This window comes from Eschrichtius robustus, chromosome 5 (genome assembly GCF_028021215.1).
Source record: "Eschrichtius robustus isolate mEscRob2 chromosome 5, mEscRob2.pri, whole genome shotgun sequence".
Classification (NCBI taxonomy): domain Eukaryota; kingdom Metazoa; phylum Chordata; class Mammalia; order Artiodactyla; family Eschrichtiidae; genus Eschrichtius; species Eschrichtius robustus.
In genome coordinates, this window is record NC_090828.1 from 14,045,609 (window position 1) to 14,068,271 (window position 22,663).

The window sequence follows — 22,663 nt, forward strand, 5'->3', positions numbered from 1 at the left end:
TGACTTTAACTCCAAGAGAAATGAGAAGTCACCGAGGGTTGTGAGCAGCTGAGTGACATGATTTGGTTTATGTTTTCAGAAGGTCACTCTGATTGCTCTATGGTATTGGGCCAAGAGCAGAAACAAAGACAAGTTAGGAGGCTGTTGTAATAATCTGAGAGATAATGTTGGTTTAGGAGCAGTGGAAGAAATGAGGAATTAGGTTCTGGGTACATTTTGAAGGTAGAGACAACAGAATTGCCTTTTGTTTTAGAAGTGAAGTGAGAGACTAAAGAGGACTGGATTACAAACTTTTTGGCCTTAGCAACTGGAAGGATGGAGTGGATATCTCTCAGTTGGAGAAGACTGCAGGGGAAGCCAACTTAGGGGAAAAGATGAGGCTTTCTGTTCTAGACTTGATTGAGATGCCTAGTAGATTTTCAAGTAGAAGTATTGAGTAGGTAGCTGAACATAAGACTCTGGTACTAAGGTGGTGAGGGCTCCAAACAGGATATATAAATTTTGAGGTTAACTTAAAGCCATGAGACCAGATGAGTTAACTTCACCTAAAAACCGAGCGTGGATAGGTAAGAGGTTCAGACAAGAGGTTGGAGGCTGTGGTGATGGGTAAGAAGCAGTAAGCAGGCTGACAAATAGGAGCAAGTGGAATAGGAAGAAAAACAAGAGATTGTAGCGCTTGGAAGGCCAGTGAGGAATGTGTATCAAGTAGTAGGAGTGATCAGCTCTTTGAATTACGCCAGAAGGGTCAAGTAAGATGAGAAGTGAGACTTTGACTGTTAGATTTAGCAGTGAGGAAGTCACTGGTGACCTTCTCCAGAGTACTTTCTGTGAAATGGTAGAGATGAAAGCCTTATTGGAGTGGATTCAAGATACAACGGGAAAAATGTGACTTGGAGACAGTGAATATAGAAGTCTTCTCCGTAGCCCTGTGATTTTGTTGTAAATGAAAAAGAGAAAAATTAGGTGGTGCTGGAGTAATACGTGGGGTTGTGAGGATTTGTTTGTTTGTTTTCAAGATGGGGAACTGAGGATATTAAATGCAGGTGGAAATTACCTAGCAGGGAGGGAAATTTTGATGATGCTGGGAAGGGAGATTGCTAAAGGGAGGTCCTTGAATAGGTGAGTTGGGATGGAACTAGAGCAATACTTGTTAAACTTCATTTTGTATAGGTATCACCTGGGGTTCTTGTTAAAATGCAGATACGGTTCTGTAGGTCTGGGATGGGGCCTGAAATTCTGCATTTCTAACAAGTCCCTAGATGATGTGTGTGTTTCTGGTCCCTGTGCTATAATTTGAGTATAAGAGCTTGGCACTTCGAGCACAAGAACTAGCAGGTTATATTGGTATACGGTCAGATAGGTTAGTGGATAGGGCCAGAGTTTGTGCAGTGTCTCTTCAGGTTGTTTCTCTTTTTTCAGTGGAACAGGAAGCAATTCATTATCCTAGAGTGGATGGAGGAGATGGTGTAAAATCATCTAGGAAAGTAGAGTCCGTCTAGAAAAGTAGGATTGTGGTGTTGTACTAAGGGCCGACTTGTGGTTAGTGGTTATGAATTTAAATTCAGATGGATTGAATATGGTTGTATGTATGTTATTCTGTAGTTGCTTTCAGCTGTGTGGGTGCATGTGAGGCGTAGGTGGGCAGTTGGTGTTTAGAATGGCAAGTATTTTGGAGGGGGGGAAGGGGGCAAGTTATTTATGGGTGTATACAAGGTGCTTAGAAATGATGGACCATGGAATCTAAAGTGTGAAAGGAGGAAAATGAGAGAATGCTAGGTTAAACAAAGAAAATGTGTGGTTTTATTGTTTTTTTTGTTTTTTAATTACAGATCTTCTCCTCATCTTTAATTTGCTAAGGAGCTCTGCAGATCTTCAGGAGAGGAAAATAGTGTTCATGTCCCCAATTTTTTTTCATCAAGGAACCCTTTCTGTCTCTCTGAGCTTGTATTCTACTAAATAAACTTAGGGAAAATATGTCTTACACTTTTTGGCTAAAGCGAGTATTAACATCAGGGATTATGATATTATTTAAAGTGGAGGGTTGTGCTGCAGATAAGAAAGGAGGGAGGTGTTAAAAGGATTTGTTAAAAATTGCTTCTGTCAGCTCTAAAAACTATTTTAAAATGTATCCCTTTATTTCTGTTAAAATAGATTGTTAACATCCTTGTAAGTCATGCAGATTTATAATCATAGCCATATAATAAAATATTTACTATATGGACAAATACAGAAAGATTTTCAACCATTGGTTTTTGTTTTTTTTTTTTTTTTTTTTTTTGTCTCTTTCTCTCTTTTGGATATTACAGATGACCATGGATGAAAAATATGTAAACAGCATTTGGGACCTTCTGAAAAATGCAATTCAAGAAATCCAGCGTAAGAATAACAGTGGTCTTAGTTTTGAGGAGCTCTATAGAAATGCATATACAATGGTTTTGCATAAACATGGAGAAAAGCTCTACACTGGACTAAGAGAAGTTGTTACCGAACATCTCATAAATAAGGTATCCAACTTTAAAGGACTGTTGCTAACTATATTGAATCTAGAAGTATTATTTTTAAAGGTTTCAGGAAACCTATAGAAATAATAATCAATTAGTAGCTATATTATAAAACCTCACTTAAAACTTACAATCAGCTAAACCAGAATTTTTGATAATTGAGGGAAGGTGAAGTTTGTGATCTCTGATAGATATAATCTCGGAAGCAAACTTTTAATTTACATATGCTTGTTTATTAATATGTTAATTACAGATCATTATTTCTTTCTTTAAATGCTTAATCAATCAGCCCATTTTAGCTCTCTCTTCTTTCTCTATATATTTGAAAATAATAAGACTACATTGTTTAAAAAATATTGTCTAAGTCTTCACCAAATGAAATTAACTTTATATAAATTTTTTAAGGTAAATTAGTGTTGGACTGTTAACATTATAAAATGGTTCTTTGGTTCCAAAAAGATGTATTTGTTTTTTTAGAGCAAATGTTTTTATAAAGCAGACTCTTCCACTGAAAGTATGTCTTGCTTTAAGATTGTCAGATAAGATGTAAAATACCACAGATAAATAAAAACTTCTCAAAGTTTTTGTGTGGTATTAGGTATTTGTTTTTTAAATTTTATTTTGAAAAAAAATGGAAAGTTGCATCAATAGTACAATGATTTACCAGTTGTCAACATTTTGCCACATTTTAGCCAGTCTTTCTATTGGTACTTGTTATTACTGTTACTGGTATTATTATTATTGCTGGACAGTTAAGAGAATAAGTTTTAGATTCATTTACTCTTAAATACTTTGGAATGTTTCTCCTAAGAACAAGGAAATTCTCTCACTTAACCAAAGAACAATGTTCAAAATCAGGCAGTTTAACATTAATATAAAACTGTTTTCTAATATGGTCCACATTCAAATTCACCAGTTGTCCTGTGTGGAGGTGATGTCATTTATAGCAGTTTGTTTTCAGATCCAGGATCTAATCCAGGATCACACACTCAATTCCTCAGCCTTTCTTTGTCTTTCAGCACATTGACATTTTTGAAGAGTATAGGTCAGTTGTTTTGTAGATTGTCCCTCAGTTTTTGGTTTGTCTGATTGTTTCCTCATGACTAGTTTCAGGTTATGCATTTTTGGCAGGAATAATACATAAGTGATGTTGTGTCCTCAGTGCATCACATCAGGAGGCACATGATGTCAGTTTATCCCATTATTGGTGATGTTAACTTTGATCACTTGGTGTCCGCCAGATTTCTCCACTGTGAAGGTACCTTTTTTCCCTTTGTAATTCATAAGTAATTTGTTCAGATATATTTTGAGACTGTATAAATATCCTGTTCCCCAAGAAACTTTCATGTGATGGTTTTAGCATCCATTGATGATTCTTGCATGAATCATTATGGCTACGATGGTTACAAAATAGTCACTTTCTATTTCTACTCTTCCTTCTGTAATTCTTTTCTCTTAAATGGGATTACATGAGCAGGTAGCTAGTATCTCATGAAGCAAGGTGATTATGTTCTTCATGCATTCAGCAGTTTTTTGTTAAGTGCCTGCCATGTACAGCTTTCTAAGAAAATCTATTAGATGCAAAGAGATACGATGGTGTCCCTTCCTAGGTTTGTTTTTGCTTTTATTCTGATGTGAGAGATGATACACACATTTAGGTAACAGTGTGAGGCATTATATAATTCAATGGCAAATGAGTTGTATAGGCAATAAATGGCTTAGGAATTCAAATGAGGGAGAGATTACCCTGGGCTGTAAGATTTCATGGGAAAGGATGAAATTGAACTGAGCCATGAAAAATTTGGGATATAAGTGAACAATATGGAAGGTGTTCCAGGATGGCAGATGTCACATGATTATACAGAAATAAACTTGGGTGATAAGTAGAGTTTGATTGAGGTGTATAATAATTTATGGGGATTAGTGGGGTATAGTGTTGCAAAGTTGGTTTGGGCACAGATTGGAGAACTTCAATGCCAAGCTAAGGAATTTGGACTTTACAGTGGAGGTTTATTGGAGGTTTTTAAGTGGATGATAATGTGACAAAATATTTTAGGAAGATTAAGATGAGAATGATATAAATGTAGAATGGGGGCGTGTGTGTGCTATAAACAGGAAAAGACCTTGAAAAATCTACGTTAAGGTGATAGGCTAGAAATGAGTGGATGATGTCAGAAATTCTGAAGACCAGATAGAATTTGGTTACTGGGAGAATTATGGTGCCACCAATAGAATTATTGTGAACTTATAGTGGAAAACTTATTTGGAATGTGTAGAGGAGATGACAGATTCTGTTTTCGGTTATATTGGAAATTTTTATAGTTAGAAAGCACCTTAGAAATCATTTTACATGTGATAAAATTTGAGTGTGAGATTGTAATAAGATGTCCAAGTAGAAATGTGATGTGTTTGGAGATACACAGGTTCAGAGCTTGGGCAGGAACTCAAAACTGGAGATGAAGATCTGACATTTGGTAGCATGTACTGAGGAATATGTGTTGGAGTGCAGAAAATGAAAATCCCACAGCCAAGGGATGTCATCTTCAAAAGCAAACTATGGTAAATAGGTGTGGGAAATGAAGACTAATTTAAGAAACTTGACATCAAAAGAAGGAAGAAAAGTAGAGTGGGGGAGTTTTGCTTAAAGCTGTTGAAGAGGAGAAGATTGGAGCAACTGAATTTTTGGGTATGGAGAGAGTGTGGAATTGAAGCGTGGAGAAGTAAAGGTAGAAGAGGGGCATGTTCTCGTTTGCCAGAGGTTCTCTAGGGTATGATGATAATATCCCCAGCTAACTCTTATTTAGCATTTACTATGTGCTAGGTCCACTTCTAGTGCTTTTAGATGTGTTCACTTAGGTAATGGTCACAACCCAATGAGCCAGATACTACTATTATCTCTATTTAAAAGTGAAGAAACAGAGGGTACAGAATTGGTGATTTGACCAGATGCATGTAGCTAGTAAGTGGCCTAGCTGGAACAGTTTTGAAGCAGTGCGGCTTCAGGCTGAGTCCTTAACTTTTCTATAAATCTGCTCCTGAGGCAAAATGAATGGATCAAGATGCAGTAAATATATGCTGAAATTGAGGGTGCATGTGGGGTTTTAGGAAAATCGGTTCAGTTTTTGTAAAGCTATAGTCCTTTAAGCTTTAGTTCTTGGTTTATTTATAATTAAAATGAAGGAGTTGGCAGTAATATCTTTGAGATGCTTTAGTTCTAAAACTATCATGAATCTAATAATTAAGCAGTGCAAGTTCTGAAAATGAGATGAAGAGACTTGGAGTAGCTCCTGTGGGGAATATACTAAGGAACTGGCAAGTGAGGAAAGAGATAGCTCAGTAGGAGTTGGCCTGAATGTGTGATTTATCGTGTGGTTTTTTTTTTTTCTTTTAAGCAGTGCTTTGCAGCTTGGGCATAGATGCAGAAAAAACATTTGTAGTTATTTGGTTTGGTTGAGAATTGGCTCTTTCAAAAAGTGAAGAGTGGAGGGGAAGCCAGAGTGTGAGGTCAGTGTTGATGTGATTGATATTTGGACCCTGAAACATGGTTAGGTAGAAATTGAAGTCATGTGAACAATACCTCCATGGTAACTGTAAGAGCTTCAGCATATTGTAAGTCTCTTAAAGTGGTCCCATATCTAAGATTAACTATCATTTCAAAATATAGGCATTTCCCTGTAATATATTCCAGAGAACATGTATTCAAGTTGATTATGCTAAAGAATTACAAAGTGTATATGCTAAACTGTTATTTCTCTTACAGATGTTGATATATCAACAGCATCTGAAAATATTCTTTAATTTTTTTTTTTTTCTTTCACAAATACTCATTTGACCACCTTAAGCTAGTCAGTTTCTGACTAGGGGATGTACCATTGGCAGCATATCTAATGATTGATTTCTTTATTTAAATTGAATTAAGTTTTTGAACCTCTGCTAGTATCTATGCTTTCATTTTTGTGTTTTCCATTGATCTTATTTCATTTTTACTCTTATAAGACACTTTAAAAAGTCATACAAATACGGTACTGTCTGAAGGGGACACTGTTAAAGGAAGTCTATTAACTGACAGGGCCATGATACAGTAGACCAAAATGTTTGTCCCCTGATGTCGGAAGTCTCCATTTGTTTACCAGATGGGACTTAGGGATGTTTTTGATCTAATGTGCAGAAGTATAGTTTGCATGGAAGTCAATATTGCCTGTCTCTACATTGCACCTTCTGACTGGAAGGTTAGAGAGGTGGTTTAGGGTTCTGTGGTATCAAAGTAACTGTCTCAGTCTCACAAAATATATCCCTTTTTATGGTTATGAAAGCGTTCCTACATGGTCCACTCCTCATTTTTTTTTTGTTTACTATGCTTTTAGCAATTAGCTGAACTGCCTAAGTAATAATACTATATTTTTTAAAGCAAAGTTATTTTCCACTGAAGTGAACCATTTAGTGCTATGGTATAGACAGTCAGGACCTATCTTTTCACATTGAAGAATTCAGAGGAAATACAATTTTTTCATGGAATCAGAGTTTGTTGGTACTCCGATTTCAAGATGAGAATAGTGAACATTTTGAGGAACATTTTTGGTAAAGCGAAGTGGTATAAACTACAAGAGGGCAGCTGATGGGAGGATCGTTCTTTGCAGTGAAAGTAGCTGATTATTGGCTTTGGAAATAAGTTTACAGAATAGAAGCAGGCATAGAAAAGCTAAATGCTGTTTCTCTTTCTTAGTAGTATATTCTTCCTATCTCTAGAAAAATGTTTCCCCGAGAAACTGAGACCCAAAGGAATTCAGTAAATTTCTCAAGACCACAAAGCAAAACTTAAGGTGTGATGTGGCCTTTGTGCCTTGTCATTTAAAAAAATTTCTTGTCTTATTTAGTAAATATGAAGACATTTCAGAATTCACAGGGATAATTTTCTTCTAAGTAAAATACCTGTAAAAGTATGGTTATGTTGGAGAAGAAAAGTTGTGCTACTTTCCAGTTTTAAGGATTTTTAAATTACAGGTCATTTTGTCAGAGCCTCAAAAGTATCCCTGTAAGATTTATCATCACAGAATTTAACATTCAAAAGTATTTATTATTTGCTAGTCTGTGGCTTGGGTGTAAGAAATATATTGGTAAATAGGTTGCATCTGATCCCTGCATTCATGGAACAGATAAACAGGTAAACAAGTGTTTAGTTATAAATAGTAATGAAGGAAACAGGATACAGTGATGGGGAAAAATGATGAGAGCAACTACATAGGCCAGGGTTGTTTGAGAAAGTGGTGATGTTTAAACTGGGACTTGAAGGATGAGAAGGTGCTCATGAGAAAAGTGGGTTGAAGAGCATTGCAGGCGAAGGGAATGGTGATGGGACATTTTTTCTATAAAGGGCCAGATAGTCAATATTTCCAGCTTTCTAAGCCATACGTTCTCTGTCGCAGCTCCTCAACCCCTCTCTTGTAGCACGAGAGCAGCAATAGACTATACACAGTGAACAGGCACAGCGGCTTTATTTTTAAAAGACAGAAGGACTTCCTTTGCCAATACCTGGACTGGAGAAATTTGGAGGAGTGGAGGGGGCGTGTCGTGAACAGGGAATTAAGAGTTGGCAGCGGGGAAGAATGGAACAAGATGAGTTTGGAGAGAAAAGCGGAAGCTGCATCATGCCAGGCCTTGAAGCCATGCTATAAGGGGGTCATGCTTATTATATGTACTGTGTAGGTAGCCATTCAAGGATTTTAAGCAAGACAGTGACATGATCTGATGTAGATTTTTAAAATATTACTCTGGTCGCTATGTGGTGAATAAGCTACAGGGCCCAAGAGTTGAAGTGGGGGCAATAGGATAGAATAATCCAATAATTCAGGTGAATGATAGTGGCGATTTATACCAGTCTAGTGACACTGGGGCTAGAGAAAAGTTTTCAGATTCAAGACTTATTTTGGAGGTAGAAAGCTTGTTAACTGTGGTTAGGTTGATTGTATGGAATGAGGAAAAGGGAAGAATCCAAGATGACTTCTAGATTTTTGGCTTTTGAACAACTAGGAGTTTCCATTTTTTGGTATAGATTTGGGGTAGAAAAAGAAGCTCCATTTGGCAGGTTAATTTTAAGATGCCAATGAAATGAGATATGTAAATCTAGTTCTCTTGAGAAGTTTGAACTGGAAGTGTAAATTTGGGAATTGTGAGCATATAGATGATACTTAAAGCCCTGGAAGTAGATGAAATCACACAGGAAAACAAAAGAAGAGGGCTCCAGGTTGAACCCTGAGGAACTTAAACATTTCAGGTAGACTGAGGATTGCAGTGGAGACTGAAAAATGGCCAGAATTAGTGGCACTTTAAGACTCAGCTCTAACCTTAAATTATAAAATAATTTAATTTTGACCTTTATTTAGCAGGGTTGTGGTTTTCACAGTGTGTGTGTGCGTGTGTGTGTGTGTGTGTGTGTGTGAGAAAAGACAATTTTAAATTCAAAAATAGTGCTAATCAGGGACTTCGCTGGCAATGCGTTGCTTAAGACTTCGTGTTCCAGTGCAGGGGTGTGGGTTCGATCCCTGGTTGGGGAGCTAAGCTCTCACATACCTCGTGGCCAAAAACCCAAAAAACAAAAAACAGAAGCAGTATTGTAACAAATTCAATAAAGACTTTAAAAATGGTCCACATTAAAAAAAAAATCTTCCAAAATAGTGCTGATCAGTTCTATTACTTGAGGGCAGGGTTAGGTTAGGGTGGAGCCATGTTTTTTTATGTTTTTTTTCCCCCCAGCTTTATTGAGATATAACTGACCAAATTGTCAGATATTTAAAGTGTTTTGTTTGTTTTTTTGGAGTCATCTCCTTTTAGAAGATTCCTATTTGGGATTCAAACTTAATGGAAATTCTCTAAACTCATAGTAAAGTAACGGAGGACTTGTCTTTTTTTTCTACACACTGCTAAGTACTCCATAATAATAAGAAATAATAATATCAATAGAAGTAATAATAGGAGTTTAATAATAAAGAAGTTAGAAGTAGATGCACTGGAAGAAGTACTGGATAGAAAGTAGGGAGAGTTAGGCTTTAGGCCTGATTCTACCACTAACAATCTTGAACAAATTACTAGATTTTTCTGGACTTCAGTTTATTAATGTATAAAATGAGATTGGGATTGGTTTTGTTAGCCTCAGTGGGCATTAAAATTATATAATGACTAAGACTTAGGAAAATCATGGTTTTTGCAGTTTACCATTGTCCTTTCATGTGCCATAATATGTGTTCAAAAGTTTTTTCATTTTTAATTGTTTCTTAAAGTCAGGGGAGAAACTTTCATTGGTTTTAATGTGGCAAGAACTTTATTATCCCAATTTTGTGATGATTAACAGGTTTCTTAGATTTGACTGGTGCTTAATTTCCCCTTTTCTTTCAAATTATTACTCTATAGTAATAACTAAATAATAATGTGGCAGTCTCATAAGTGAGCTTATAAAAGCTAATTCCTGTACTTTGAAAGTTTGTTCTCCTCTTAGAAAAATAGCTGGACAAAAAAGATGTTGACTTCTTAACTCTAGAAGAAACAGTTTATTATTGCTAAGAAGAATATTTATTCCAGTGGTTTTCAAAGTCTTTCTTTCCATCCTGTTCTTCAAATAACATCGTACTTTGAATGTGAGGAAGGCAGACTAAGAGGAGCTTCATCCTCCGCACTTTTCATTCATTCGGAAAACTGCCTGTTGAGGACCTGTTACGTGCCAGGCACTGGGCTAATAAGCATTTGTGTTATACCAAGGATCCCTGTCTTTCTGGAACTTGTATTACGGACTTACATCCTTGAATCTGTGCCTTGTAATCCTGATCAGTTCTCGGCACTTTACTTTCCAGGTAGGATAAATGAAGCCTTGAAGGGGAATTTCAATTTTTAAGTGACTTTCTTGTTGAGTATTTTTTTTGTAAAGTCTCCTTGTAGAATAACATCCTACCATTTGTATTTTGTATGTAGGGTCACGTTTGCTGAAAATGATGTTTCTATGTAAACTACTTGTTCAGTATATTAATTTTTCTCCCCATTTTTAGAGGGAGAATGGGAAGAACCAGAGTTTTAAGTATTATGTTTATTCATAGTTATATTTAGATGTTTATGTAGTGGTACTAATTGCCTGAGGGAATGAAGTTGGTAATTTTATGGTAAGCTCTGGACTATTTTGTAGGCCAGTTATTTAAACAGATTTAGCTTTTATAATAAAGATTTTTTAGTGCTTTTCCTTCCTTTCTAGGCAAATGTGAATGAATGTAGAGACTTTTAAAGTGGCATTTATGTACAACACATATCGTAAGTACAGTGATTGCAGTTAATTACGAAGGACATTGATAGAAACACTAAGGACTAAGATTTTCATTAGCAAAGACAGATTCACTTCAGAGGCCCACAGATACTGAGTCTCTCTTGTGTTTTATCCACCAAAAAATAATTAAGACACTATGCCTATCAGCAAGAAACCTCCTGATTTTAGTGAGGTAATCAGATTTGAAGGGGGATTACTTTGCCTGAAGAATTCAGGAGAAAGTAGAAAGAGGAGGTCACTTTTTTTTTTTAAGTTTTTTTTTTTTTTTTAAATTCTATTTATTTATTTATTTATTTATTTATGGCTGTGTTGGGTCTTCGTTTCTGTGTGAGGGCTTTCTCTAGTTGCGGCAAGTGGGGACCACTCTTCATCGCGGTGCGCAGGCCTCTCACTATCGTGGCCTCTCCCATTGCGGAGCACAGGCTCCAGACACGCAGGCTCAGCAATTGTGGCTCACGGGCTTAGTTGCTCTGCGGCATGTGGGATCTTCCCAGACCAGGGCTGGAACCCGTGTCCCCTGCATTGGCAGGCAGACTCTCAACCACTGCGCCAACAGGGAAGCCCGAGGAGGTCACTTTTGATGAGCCTTAAAGGATTATGAAAGATTCGTCATGTAAACAAAGGCAAAAGATAGTCTCAGTAGGGAAAATGGCATGAGTAAAAAAGGCAGGTAGGTATGAGCATTGTCTGGTAGACCAGTATAAGTGTAAATGGAACATAAAGGACTTCACATGCATTTGTAGGAATCGAGAATGGTAAAGTTAGTTGGACTAACATTGTAGGGGATTAGGCTTTTATTCTGTGGGTGGTAGGAGCTGTTGGGTTTTAATTTTAAAATAGAGACGGATTGAAACGGAAAAGATGGAGTAAAAGGTTTAGTAGGAGTGCCATTTTCAGTGCTTCTTTGCTACTTATCTTTCATTCTCCTGCCATCTTGTCTTGTCCTTTTTCCTAATTTAAAGTTGTTAGAAGTTAGAAACTAAGAACTAAGAACCCATTACATTGAATATTGGAGCAGCTTACGGTGATGACAGGAGTCAGAAAGAAGAGGAAGGCTCTCAGCTAGGTATACAAACCCTTAAGGAATATGATTTGGAAGAGTGACTTGAATATAAATAGGATAATCCCAAAAGAGAAAGAGATTATTAGGGATAAGGTGAGGAAAAAGGATTATTAGAGAGTCAGAAAGATAGCAATCATAGAATATGAGGGGCATAGGAAAGTGAGTAGTTTCCACTTCGAAAAGATTGAAAGAGAAATGATGCTGGGGAAGAGCCAAGTTTAGAGTGTTATTTAGCAAGTTCACCCATGTTAAATACCAGCCATGCCCACTTAAACTGTGGAATAGACTGTAAGCACTGTGAGGGCAGGTCCTGCTCTCTATTGTAGTTTCTAGTGATGTTCTTTTAATATTTACTAAGCTAAGACCTGTTTCATTCATTTTTGTGTCTCCTGTTCTTCATATTTGCTCTCCGTAGTTGTCTATTGAAATGAATCTCTAAGAATAATACTAACAGTCAAGTGGAAACCATCATGGTTTATATCCATGAACTGCCGAGATCTGTTTTGTCTTCTGTATGTGGGGTAATACGTCTACCTACCCGAGTTAATTACTACTGAATCTAACCACTTTAAGCAGAGTGTGTTTCACCATTTAAAAGCACAGTGTAGTTTTGGGGCTGTATACCTCTGATTTCTTGAGGCTGGAGTCTGTCAGTCTGCTGGGAACCAGATTGTGTGATCTTGTGGAACTGTGTTTTTTCCCTCCATGGTACTCAGGAGAACAAAAAGACTAGTTGCCGTATTGCCATGCTTTGTATATATTTTACTGTTTATTATGTCAGTGTCCCTGTTGTTCAGAGTTTAACTGTGGTATTAATGCTAAAATGTACTTGATGCTTTTAATGTATATCTTATTGTCTTAACCATTGGGAATGAAGTACTTTACAAATGATAATCATGTTGTCCTTCTATGGTATACTGCTTTTTTCTGTTTTCCTTTCCAACCATTAGGTAAAAAGCTACCATTTTTCATGATACTACTTTGTCCTTAAATCCTGATTTTCCAAGTTGTGTTACTTTTTTAAGAAGTTAAAAAGAATATTTGGACTAAGAATGTATTTTTTAAAATCCCGAATTTGGATGTTTTTGTTTTCTTCAACATGTAGCAAATTTTCTTTATGAAACTATGAAAATCCGTTGTCCTAATTGCCATCATGTGCCCCTGCTTTGAACCTCACAACTTCTTTAGTACTATTCATTGAATTTTACTTTGTATTGAGGTCATATGAATGCTAATATTAGGCTCCTCTTTTCTACCCTCCTTTGTACAGATTGTAAAGTGACCGCATTTTGTATTCCCCATGGTGCCTAGCACCCTGCTTCACTTTTTGGAAGTAATCATTAAATACTTGAATTGTCAGTTCAGGGAAAGATGTTTACGTATCCTTTTGAATTAAGAGCTTCGTTTTGGACACTTTGTGAAATTCTTAAACTTATGTCACTAACTATGTATACATTAGTAAACTTATTTATAGAAGAATCTTCTGACAGCAGTCAAGAAAAACGTTTTCCCTGTAGTGGCTATCTTTAGTTTTGTTAATGATACTGGTATGATTCCTTTGATCAAGGTGGCCACCTTTATTCTAAAAATCAGTGAAAATAATGAAAACAGTACTGTCAATGTAGAAAATATCAAGAGGGCAGTGAATTTTATTCCATTCAGGAATCTCTTGTCATTAGTGAATTCTTAGAAAGTTTAAAATATCTACAAAATTTAAGGTTAGTTCTCCTAACTTTTAGTAGAAGTTTGCTTTGAAATACAAAAATCTTAAGGTTGTTATATGTATTATGAGATAGCAACATCTATTCACCAAACTTAATGGAGGTTGGCTCCATTACGAACTTCTCAAGGTATGAAGTAAAAGAATTCCTTCTAGTTATGGAGAAATTTCTGTTCGTTAGAGGAGGGAAAGCAAGAATCAAGTGGAAATTGAGAGTTTAGAAAATACTGTATAAAATATGTGAATATATAGGTATACGTGTTTTACTTATGTTGCTTGTTTCAGAAAATTTAAGGCACTTATGTATTTTCTGAGTATCTTGTTAAAATGCAGATTATGATTCAGTGGGTCCAGCTCACCAATGATGATGATGATGATATTGACCATGATTCTGCTCTGTGCATACCACACTCTGAGTAGCAAGATTCAAATATGTATATGAATAATTTTATGAATATATAATACAAGTAATATTATAATAGAAGCAGATGCTTATGTAGCATTTACTGTGGGCTAGGCACCGTTCTGAGTATTTTGTGTATACTAATTTTATCCACACAACAGCTCCTTGAAGTGGGTGCTATTTCTGTTTTTATAAAAACTGATACATAAAGAAATTCAGTAAGTTGCTCAAGGTCACACATCTACTAGATGTGAATCTGTGATTTGAATCAGGCAGATGGGCCTTTTAGCATCTGTATTGCTGTGCTGCCACTGTTCACCATGTAATCTTTTAAGTCAAGAATTCTCGGCATAACGGGAAGAGCTGTGGAGCTTTTTTCAAAGGATGTGTCGGATTAGGAGACATATCCTCTACACTCCATGGCTTGGCTTCCATTGAGATTTACTTATACAGTAAGCCACTTTGATTGATAGGGTTATGTCACATCACTTTGGTGTGATGAAGTGAAAAATATTTTGAGATCTTCAGGAATTAGTCTTTAATGGCATTTCTAGGAAAAACAGGGTTTATATAACTGGTAAAATTTGTAAAGTGACAAGCCCCCGGATCACATACGCAGGGCTCTGAAAAATTCAAATGTTGTGAGAACTTACATGCTATTTTTGATCATGGTAAATGTTGCATATTTATGTAAATACTCTGGTTTCATCAGGTGCGACAAGCAGTATGTTTTAGAATTTAGAGCCAAGAACGATACTTAGCAAGTATCCAGTGGCTGTCTCAGTTACAGGCACACCTTGTTGTGCTTAGCTTTACTGCCCATAGCAGATAACTTCTTTTTTTTTTTTTTTCACAAATTGAAGGTTTGTGGCAACCCCCTGTTGAGCAAGTCGGTCAGGCACCATTTTTTCAACAGCATTTGCTCACTTCATGTGTCTGTCACATTTTGGTAATTCTCGCAGTATTTCAGACTTTTTCATTATTATTATATTTGTTATGGTGATCTGTGATCAGTGATCTTTGATGTTGCCGTTATAGTTTTGGGGTGGGAGGCACAAACTGTGCCCAAATAATATGGCGAACTTAATTAATAAATGTTGTGTGTGTTCTGACTGCTCCCCTGACCAGCTGCTGCCCTGTCTCTTTCCCTCTCCTTGGGCCTCTATTCCCTGAGACGTAACAATATTGAAATTAGGCAAATTAATAACCCTAATAATGGCCTCAAGTATTCAAGTGAAGGGAAGAATGGCACGTCTCACTTTAAATCAAAAGCTGGAAGTGATTAAGCTTTAGTGATGAAGGCATGTTGTAAGTTGAAATAGGCTGAAAGCTAGGCCTCTTGTACCAAACAGCCAAGTTGTAGATGCAAAGGAAAAGTTCTTGAAGGAAATTAAAAGTGCTTCTCCAGTGAACACACGAATGATAAAGTGAAATAGCCTTATTGCTGATATGGAGAATGTTTGAGTGGTCTGGATCGAAGATAACACCAGGAACAACAGCATTCCTCTAAACCAAAGCCTAATCCTGAGCAAGGCCCTAACTCGCTTCAGTTCTGTGAAGGCTGCGAGAGGTGAGGAAGCTGCAGAAGAAAAGTTTAAGGCCAGCAGAGGTAGGTTCGGAGGTTTACGGAAGGGAGCCGTCTCCGTAACATACAAGTAAGTGCAAGGTGAAGCAGCAAGTGCTGATGTAGAGACTGTCAACTAATCCAGAAGATTTTCAGTGTAGACAAAACAGCTTTCTATTTGAAGAACATGTCATCTAGGACTTCCATAGCTAGAGAGGAGAAGTCAGCGCCTATCTTCAAAGTTTCAAAGGATAGGCTGACTCTTGTTAGGGGTTAATGCAGCTGGTGACTTTAAGTTGAAGCCAGCACTCATTTATCATTCTGAAATCCCTAAGCCCCTTAAGAACTATGCTAAATCTACTCTGCCTGTGCTCTATAAAGGGAACAACACAGCTTGGATGTCCACATGTCTGTTTACAGCATGGTTTACAGAATATTTTAAGCCCACTGTTGAGACCTACTGCTCAGAAAAGAAAGATTCCTTTCAAAGTATTATTGTTCCTTGACAGTGCACCTGGTCACCCAAGAGCTCTGATGGTGATCTACAGACGATTAATGTTGTTTTCATGCCTGCTAACACAACATCCATTCTGCAGTCCATGGATCAAGGAGGAATTTCAACTTTCAAGTCTATTTATTTAAGAAACACATTTCATAAGGCTATAGCTGCCATGGATAGTGATTTCTCTGATGGATCTGGGCAAAGTCAAGTGAAAACCTCCTGCAAAGGATTCACCATTCTAGATGTCATTAAGAACATTCATGATTTGTGGAAAGAGGTCAAAATATCAGTACTAGCAGGACTTTGGAAGAAGTTGATTCCAGCCCTCACGGATGACTTTGAGGGGCTCAAAGGGTGGAAGAGGTAACTTCAGATGTGGTGTAAGTAGCAGAAGAACTAAAATTAGAAGTGGAACCTGAAGATGTGACTGAATTGCTGTAATCTCTAAACAAAACATTAATGGATGAAGGGTTGGTTCTTATGGATGAGCAGAGAAAGTGGTTTCTTAAGATGGAATGTACTCCTGGTAAAGGTGCTGTGAAGGTTGTTAATGTGACAACAAAGGATTTAGACCTTTACGTAAACTTAGTTGATAAAGTAGCAGCAGGGTTTGAAAGGACGGACTCCGCTTGTGAAAGAAGTTCTACTGTTGGTAAAATGCTGTGAAACAGCATTGCATGCTACAGAGAAATCATTCCTGAAACAAGGAAGACTCAATTGATGCGGCAAGTTCATTGTCATCTTATTTGAAGAAATTGCCACAGCCGCTCCCGCCAGCCTTCAGCAAAACCACCACCCTGATCAGTCAGCAGCCGTCAACACCAAGGCGAGATCTTCCACCAGCAAAAGATTATGACTCCCTGAAGGCTCAGGCGATGGCTAGCATTTCTTAGCAACAAAGTATTTTTAAATTAAGATATGCACATTATTTATTTAGACATTTATTTAGTCTATTGCACACTTAATAGACTACTGTATAATGTAAACATAACTTTTATACGCACTGGGAAACCGAAAAATTCGTGTGACTTGCTTTATTGCGATATTCGCGTTATGGCAGTGGTTTGGAACCAAACCCACAAGGTCTTCGAGGTGTGCCTGTATTTTTAAAATAGTGGAAAACCCCACTTTTAAAATCACACAAAACCAATATAAATCATATTTAATCAGGGGAAAGAGTGCCCACTCTGGAGTGGTACTGAGACATCTTAGTGGAGCATTGCATGAGTGCCATTGATCTAATCAACCCCAGCCATATTACAGGGAAGAGGAGCTGCAGACTGTATAGGCTAAGTAACTTGGACAAAGTCCTAATTAGTAACTTCCCTTGGTAATTGTCTGCAAATACTAATTTTTTTTTTAACATCTTTATTGGAGTATAATTGCTTTACAGTGGTGTGTTAGTTTCTGCTTTATAACAAAGTGAATCAGCTATATGTGTACATATATCCCCATATCCCTTCCCTCTTGCGTCTCCCTCCCACCCTCCCTATCCCACCCCTCTAGGTGGTCACAAAGCACCGAGCTGATCTCCCTGTGCTATGCAGCTGCTTCCCACTAGCTATCTATTTTACATTTGGTAGTGTATATATGTCCATGCCGCTCTCTCACTTCGTCCCAGATTACCCTTCCCCCTCCCGTGTCCTCAAGTCCATTTGCAAATACTAATTTGATTGTTTTAGCTCCTGAGTGAACATTACAATACTACAGATTTCTAAGAGGTTGCACCTCTTAACATTATATCAGTAGTATCTCTGTGATACTTTTAAATGTTCTTTTTTTAGCGTGTGTGCTAGATTATGCACCATTTTATGTTTTTAATACATGGTGTATATTTCAATGCAAAATAATGCTAAATACAAATATCTGTATTTACAGAGATTTATCTGTGTTGGAATTAAGTATTGTCCTGAGTTTTAAGACTTTCTAAGAAGGAAGTCCTTTTCAGTATTCCATATCATCATTAATTACATGGCTCAGTTCTGGTTTCAGTAAACTTTAGAATTAAAATCTTTATAATTAGTTTTAGCTGATAAATTTCTTTGTGGTATCTAGATGTTAGGATTGGCTTGCTGGGACTTTGCCCCAGGCATTTAAATTTAGGTGAAAAAGTTTTAATTAATGATTAAAAATAAATGTGTGTATGTTAGAGGGTGGGGGGATACTGTGTAGATTATTAGTATCCTTCACCTCTCCATCCAGCCAAGAGCTGCTGGCCCAGGGTCAGCCTCCTTGTCAGTCCTTGTCGCTCCCGCTCATGCTCATGCCTGCTGGCCTCTCCTGTCACCCCCTTTTCCATCCTTCTCCCCCTCCCTTTGCCAGTAATTTGATTGATTTGAGGATGTATTTCTTGCAACTTGGATGTTAATTTATCAGTGAACAGGTGTTATTATTGATACAACATTGAAAAATAAAGATTTTTTTTTTGATTTAATAATCTACTTTAATCTTTGCTAAGTATGTAATAAAAAGGACAGGGAAAGCTCTGTTCACAGAAATGGAGGATGTAGTATGTCAATTTGAATTATTGCAGAGGCCTTTGTAAGGTTGGTATACACAAAATAATTAGCAATTCTTCACTGTTTGGCATTCAAGTTGCTTTTATGAATAAAGATTGTGGCATCATAGCTTACATTTATAATATGATGATAAAACAGGACCCAATTTGAGAATCATAATTACTGCAAGTTTTAAAAAGTCAATATACAATAAAATTAGCCTTTTATTTTCATGTACAGTTCTGTGAATTTTCGCCCATTTATAGATTTATGTAACTGCTATCACAGTCAATATAGAACATCCTTCACCCCAGAAAATTTGTTTTCCCTTTATAGTCACATCCTTCTCCCACCCCTAATACCTGGCAATCACTGATCTCTTCTGTCACTATAGTTTTGTTTTCTAAGAATGTCCTATAAGTGGAATCATACAGTTCGTAGCCTTTGACACTTCTTTCATTCACATAATGATTTTGCGATTGAGCCAATCTGTTGTATGTGTCAATAGTTTGTTCCTTGTTATTGCTGAGTGATATTCTGCTATATAAATGTATCAGTTTGCTTATCCATTTACCTGTTTACTCGTTGTAAGACATTTGGGTTGTATACAGTTTATTCTGATTATGAATAGAGTTACTATGAACATTTGTGTACAGCTTTTTGTGTGAATATAAGTTTTCATTTCTCTAGGATAAATTCCTAGGAGAGGGATTGCTGGGTCACGTGTAAGTGTATGTTTTACTTCGTAAGATACTGCCAAACTGTTTTCTGGTAGGGCTGTACCATTTTGCATTCCCACCAGCAATGTATGAGAGTTCTAGTTGCTCAGAATCTTTGCCAACACTTGGTATTGTCAGTACATTTTATGTTAGCCTTTCTAATGGGTGTGTGTAGTGGTGTGTCATCACGGTTTTAATTTGCATTTCCTTAATGGCTAATGTTGGTGAACATCTTTTCATGTGTAGAATTGTCTGTTCGAGTCTTTTGCCCATTTTAAAATTCTGTTGTTTGCTTTCTTTACTGAGTTGTGAGAGGTTTTGTTTGTTTGTTTGTTTTTATTCTGGGTACAAGTCATTTAATATTTTCTCCCAGTCTATAGTTTGTCTTTTTATTGTTTTAACAGTACCTGCAGAACAAAAGCTTTTAACTTTGATGGAGTCCAGTTTATCATTTTTTTCCTTTATAGCTCATGCTTTTGGTGTTAGGTTGGAAATTGCTTAAATCTCAGATGACATTGTATTTTTCTTACATTTCATTCTGCTATACCCTTTTTCTTTGAATTATTATGGTGCTTTGGAAATGAAATGATATAGCTAGAAATTTTTCTCCTAAAGTAAAGTTTAATGTTGAATGTTAATGGATGGCTTAAAAATATCAGGACTCAGAACCACATCAGTATGATTATTATTATAACTATATAAAAACATATTCATATTGAGGAAATTCTGCAAAGGGAAGGAACAGAAATGGCTAGTATGGCTCTTTTAAGTCAGTGGTTTCCAAATCCTGGCTGTTGTATCAGAATCACTGGGGTAGCTTTAAAAAGAAAAATACCCAGATTCTCTTTCTTTTGATCAGTTTTTTTTTTTTAGATCAGTAAATTGGTGCCCCCCCCCCCCCAATTTTTTTTAATAAACTTTACTTTTAGAGCAGTTTTTGATTCACAGCAAAATTGGCCAGAAGGTTCAGAGATTTCCTATATGCCCCTTGACACATGTACAGCCTCCCCTGCTATAAGCATCCCATACCAGAGTGGTGCATTTGTTAAAATAATGAACCTACACTGACATATCATTATCACCCAGAGTCCATAGTTTACATTAGAGGGTCATTCTTGGTGGTGGTTATTCTATGCATTTTGACAAATGTGTAATGAAATACCATTATAGTACCATCTAGAATATTTTCACTGCCGTAAAAATCCTGTGCTCTGCCTGTTCATTTTTGTTCCACCCTAATCCCTAGCAACCACTGATCTTTTTTACCGTTTCTTTAGTCTTTCCTTTTCAAGAATGTCATATGGTTGGAATCATATGGTACGTAGCCTTTTCACATTGTCTTCTTTCACTTTGTAATATGTACTTAAGGTTCCTGTGTGTCTTTTCATGGCTTGATAGCTTATTTCTTTCTAGTGCTGAATGATACTCCATTGTCTGGATGTACCACAGTTTATTTATTCACCTACTGAAGGACATCTTGGTTGCGTCTAAGTTTTGGCAGTTATGAATAAAGCTGCTATAAACATCAGTGTGGGGGGTTTTATGTGGACATAAGTTGTCAACTCCTTTGGTATTTATTCCAGGGAGCATAATTTTCTGTATCATATAGTAAGAATATGTCTGGTTTTGTAAGAAGCTGCCAAACTCTCTTCCAAAGTGACTGTTAGCATTTTGCATTCCTACCGGCAGTGATTGAGAGTGCCTCTTGCTCTGCATGCTCACCAGATTTGCTGATGTCGTTGTTTCGGGTTTTGGCCATTCTAATAGATGTGTAGTGGTATCCTATTGTTATTTTAATTTGCAGTTCCTTACCGGTCAGATGTTGAACATCTTTTTATATGCTTATTTGCCATCTGGATATCTTTTTGGTGAGGTGTCCAGGTCTTTTGCCAGTTTTTAAAATTGGGTTGTTTGTTTTCTTATTGTCGAGTTTTATAAATTCTTTGTGTATTTTGGATAACAGTCCTTTTTCAGGTGTGTGTGTCTTTTGTAAATATTTTCTCCCATTCTGTGTCTTGTCTTCTCATTCTCTTGATTGAAATCTATTAGTCTCCATGGGATTCTATTTCTTTGCCAAGTTTGTGATCTACTGTTTTAAATTACTGTCTTGCTTTATCCTTTGCAAGGCTAGATGTCTTGCATTAGCCATCAGTTTGCAGCTACTCGTTTATCCTCTTTGTCACAGCTGGTCCATCCTGCTCTCAACTTCCATGGTTCTTCATCGTCTCACTCTTCAAAGTCCAACTCTTCATCTGGATAATCTTCATGTAGATTTTCTAAAGTAATGATGCTGGTCGTACTTGATCTGCAGGTCCCTTTGGTTCTGGTACCACCTCTACGTCAGGGTTGCCTTTGCTGGTGCAAAGATTAATCATGTTACAACACACAGTTCCCACTTTCTATTTCAAGTTTTCTGTATTGTTATGTTAATAATTTGTAAAATAAAGGTTAAATCTTTTTTTCACTTTGTGTATTTTGCTTTATATGCCAACTTAATCTTCTTTTGAAAAGCCTATCAAAAGTTTTGATCTTCATAAAGATTGAATTTTCACCTCATTCCTACCATTTCGTTGTATATGTTTGAACAAATATGCATTCACTTTTCATGTATCAGAGTATGAAGATATTTTTCTGGGGCAGTTTTAGAGGAACAGTTTTTTGCTCATAAAGTGATCTGAATAGTTAAGAGATGATTGCAGCAAGTGTGCCTAAGGGTATTTATCTTTCATCTTTTAGTCCTGTCCGTGTGTGTAATCTTTCAAAAATAAATATAACAAAATTAACAGTTTATAGCAGCTTATTTTCTGCTAAGTAAAATTCACTGTTACTGATTTGTCAGCATAATTTTTTGAAGTATAATGCAAATAAAGCAATTGTATCATTTGTGACACATTGTGCTAGTTGATCGCATTTTAATTTTGTTGAAAGGCAGGTATCTTATACTTGTTGCTATGTTTTAGTGTATAAATCATTGATTTTAGAAAATATGCCTTATTTTTATAACTTAAAATTTAATTGGTAAATTTTTCATTTATCCAACAAATATACCAAGCATATTCTTGCATTCCAAAATCAGGGTGACTTTAATACAGTTAACATATAACTTGATTTTATAACAAAGGGGGTATATAGAAGTTCACTTAAGTCCTTACAAATAATTAATTCCTAGATATTATGGTGTTTGGAATATATAATTTAATTTTTGTTATGTAGTACAGTTTCTCTAGTATTGTCATGATTTTGATTTAATTGCTACTCAAAGTTTAGTGGTTCAGTGAAAGAATATGAAGGTTGAAGAATTTTGTAAATAGGTGCATTTTCAACTTGCTGTGTTTTTGTTTTTGTTTTTAGCGTTAGCTACCTTGGGAACTTGCATATGATGAGTGATAGA

The 22,663-nt window shown here is 36.5% G+C and overlaps 1 protein-coding gene across 2 annotated transcripts in view; it reads left to right on the forward strand.

Annotated features, from left to right (window-relative positions):
- The window catches only part of CUL3 (cullin 3), a 97,673-nt gene that overhangs the window by 17,870 nt on the left and 57,140 nt on the right, over window positions 1–22,663 (forward strand). Inside the window, exon 2 of one of the 2 annotated variants that reach the window (XM_068544338.1) lies at window positions 2,307–2,504. The exons of the other annotated variant lie outside the window; for it this stretch is intronic. Coding sequence (XP_068400439.1) covers window positions 2,307–2,504 — 198 coding nt within the window. The remainder of the gene's footprint in view (window positions 1–2,306; window positions 2,505–22,663) is intronic. 2 annotated transcript variants of the gene reach the window in all.